Source organism: Verticillium dahliae, genomic scaffold (genome assembly GCF_000150675.1).
Source record: "Verticillium dahliae VdLs.17 supercont1.24 genomic scaffold, whole genome shotgun sequence".
NCBI classification, from domain to species: Eukaryota; Fungi; Ascomycota; class Sordariomycetes; order Glomerellales; family Plectosphaerellaceae; genus Verticillium; species Verticillium dahliae.
The window spans coordinates 389303-392288 of NW_009276937.1; the positions used below are offsets into that span (position 1 = coordinate 389303).

Genomic DNA, 2986 nt, shown 5'->3' on the forward strand with positions numbered 1-2986 from the left:
GAAACCCGAGTCACGTCGTCAAAGCCGCTGCGCGCGCCTCTCCCCCCAGCCGTCAAGCTCACGCCCTCAAGCCTCGATGCGCGCGAAGCTCGTCTCGGCCCGCTTCCGCCACCTCAACGAGACGCTCTACACGCGCCCTTTCGGCAGAGGCCCTCTCCCTCTTCACAGACTCACCCGACATGTTCAGCGAGTACCACGAGGGCTTCCGCCGCCAGGTCGAGGTCTGGCCCGAGAACCCGGTGGACGGCTACATCGCCGACATCAAGGCCCGCGCCAAGGCCCGCTACCCGGACCGCAACAGCCGCAAGCCCGCGCCCGCGCCTGCGCCGGACGCCGTCATCCCCCTGCCCCGCAACTTCAACGGCACCGCCACCATTGCCGACCTCGGCTGCGGCGACGCCCGCCTCGCCGAGACCCTCCAGCCCCTCGCACGCAAGCTCCATCTCGCCATCCACAGCTACGACCTCCACAGCCCGAGCCCCCACGTCACACGTGCCGACATTGCCAACCTACCCCTGGCGGACGGCGCCGCCGACGTCGCCATCTTCTGCCTGGCGCTCATGGGAACGAACTGGCTCGACTTCATCGAGGAGGCCTATCGCATCCTTCGCTGGAAGGGCGAGCTTTGGGTCGCTGAGATCAAGTCCCGCTTCGGGCCCGCCGCGCGCCACGCCGGCGCCAAGGGACGGTCTGGCGGTGGTGTTGTCGAGCACAGCGTTGGTAACAGGAAGAAGACAGAAAAGGTCGGCAAGAAGGACAAGGCCGAGATCGCTAGTGCCGAGGCCGCTGCCGACGGCGAAGAGCTGGCTGTCGAGGTCGACGGCAATGATGACAAACGGGGCGAGACGGACGTGTCGGCCTTTGTCGAGGCACTGCAAAAGCGGGGATTTGTTCTGCAGGGCAAGGCCGACCTGTCGAACAAGATGTTCGTCCGGATGCGATTCACCAAGGGAATGGCACCGGTGAAGGGCAAGTGTGTGGAGAAGACGCCGAAAGAGGTCCTCGAGAAGCAGAAGAAGCAGAAACGTTTCCAGTGGGAGAGCAAGGAGATCGAAGAGGAGGTGGATGAGTCGCCTATCCTGAAGCCTTGCGTTTACAAGCTGCGGTAAACATGGACAGATACCTAACGACTCAGCATGTACTGAGGGCCTTTTGAGACTGTACATAGACACGAGGGGACTTGGTGTGGCGCCACGAAAAAAGCACAGTAGACCATGTACGCGCTATCACAAAGCGACAATATTCTTTTCATTAGTTCCATTCGCTACTACAGTGTCTCGCAGTGAAGGCAAGTGGCTGTGTCCGTTCCGTCTTTTCATCGTGAGAGGAGTCGTTGGTGCAAACGTCTAAAAGGTTAGTGCGCCATTGCACACCAGCAAGTTTCTGTTTTGCCTCGGACATGCTTCATCCATCTATTGTATCTTGTCCGCGAGCGCTACCACTTTTAGCGCTGATTCTCGAAGAGAAGCCCCGCCGCATACTCGACGTTGTTTCCTGTTGCCTGGAGCGCGGCGATCGCAGGCCCACGTTCGAATCCGAGGTCGAGTAGTTGCTGTATGGCCTCCTCGGGAGCGCCAGACCGCGGAGGTGCCACTCCAGGCGCAGCAGCCGGCGGCGCGGTGGCAGAAGCAGCCGGTGGCGCGCGCTGCTGCTGAGATGTTTGCGTTGCAGCCTCCCCTGGACCAGACACGACGCCAGATCGCTGGCCAATGGTAGTACCGTCCGGGCCGGGAAGCCTTGGTTCTTCCTCCAACGCTTCTTCGGTCTCCTTCGGAAGGTCAGCTTCGCTGAGGAAGGCAACTTCCTCGCCTTGGATGATGAGCTTGTCCTTTGCCAGGTCGATGCTGGCCTGGTGGCGCTTCAGCATGTCCAGGCCAAGAAGCAGGTCTACAGATTTCCCCTCCATGACCGTGAAGCTGCAGGCGAGGAAGGAGTTGCCAATCTTAATCTGGGCCGAGTGAACGCGTCCGATAATGTTGGCAGTACCGACACCCTTGGCAATGCCGGAGAAACGCTTATCCACAAGGCGCATTATGCCACAGGCCTCGGCGCATCCTGGAGACATGATGGTTGCCTGCGCTCCAGAATCCACCAACGCTTTCACTTGGTGACCGTTGACTTCGACATCAACATAGAGCATATGAACGCGGCCGAATACTGCGAGGAAGGCGGCGTATTAGCGGGTCTGAAACCTTAGCCTCGTAGCACGACCGAATTACCTTCAGGGTTATGCTCCATGGCATTCTGCAGGTTCTCCATAACACGCTCCTGGCGGATCATTTCAGCTATGCGAGCCTGGGAAGCTTCGTCAAAAGGGTCGTCGTTCAGGCGCTGTATCTCTCTCTGCCGCTCTGCCCGCTCCCTCTGCTCACGCAAGTAGTTCTCGTTGAACATCTGCGCGAACCTCTGAGGGTCCTCCAGGACGGCAGCGAGCTGCGGCTGCTGTTGTTGAGCCTGAGCGCGCAACCGCGGGTCACCCAGGATTTGCAGCCTGATGAGCTCAGGGTCTTGGCCGGTAGCAGAACTCGCTGTAGCTTGCGCGGTGCGGCCTTGTGAACCTCGCACTCGCATGTCCCTTACATGGACAGCCATCATATCGTTGTCTGCTATTCCGAGGTCGGTCATGGTCTTGGATCCGTCATCAGAAGGTAGCAAGTTGCCGTTGTGGTAGAGATGTTGGGAAGTCGGTAAAATGCCGGTCTCTGCCTGAATCGACTCACGCAGAGTTGAGAGGGGCATTTCGGGAAAGATCTCGAGTGTTATGATGTCGTCATTCTGGGCAGCCTCGGGGTTCGTAATGTTGAGAGTGACGCGCCTAGCGCAAAATGGTCAACGGCGTCGTCTACAGTGGATGTTGTGAAAGGCCAAGAAAACTTACATGATGGCGGTTGGCTACTCTGGCAGCTCTACAAGACGTATCGTACGTAAGTAGCTGCAGGTGGCAACCGAGTATGGAAACTGTAAGGAGAGAGTGCTTGTGGTGAGC

At 59.0% G+C, this 2986-nt stretch overlaps 2 protein-coding genes across 2 annotated transcripts in view; one reads left to right on the plus strand and one right to left on the minus strand.

Annotated features, from left to right (window-relative positions):
- VDAG_08993 (ribosomal RNA-processing protein) overlaps nt 1-1109 on the plus strand; it is a gene marked incomplete at both ends in the record, with an annotated part of 1593 nt that extends 484 nt beyond the window's left edge. The window contains one exon of the mRNA XM_009656796.1: nt 50-1109. Coding sequence (XP_009655091.1) covers nt 50-1109 — 1060 coding nt within the window. The remainder of the gene's footprint in view (nt 1-49) is intronic.
- A 154-nt stretch (nt 1110-1263) lies between these two features.
- VDAG_08994 (DNA damage-inducible protein) lies at nt 1264-2739 on the minus strand (the record flags this gene model as incomplete). The annotated part of the gene is made up of 2 exons (XM_009656797.1): nt 1264-2157; nt 2220-2739. 2 exons carry the CDS (start codon nt 2737-2739, stop codon nt 1445-1447), a joined length of 1233 nt encoding a protein of 410 aa, XP_009655092.1. The 3' UTR covers nt 1264-1444.
- Nucleotides 2740-2986: the final 247 nt, after the last annotated feature.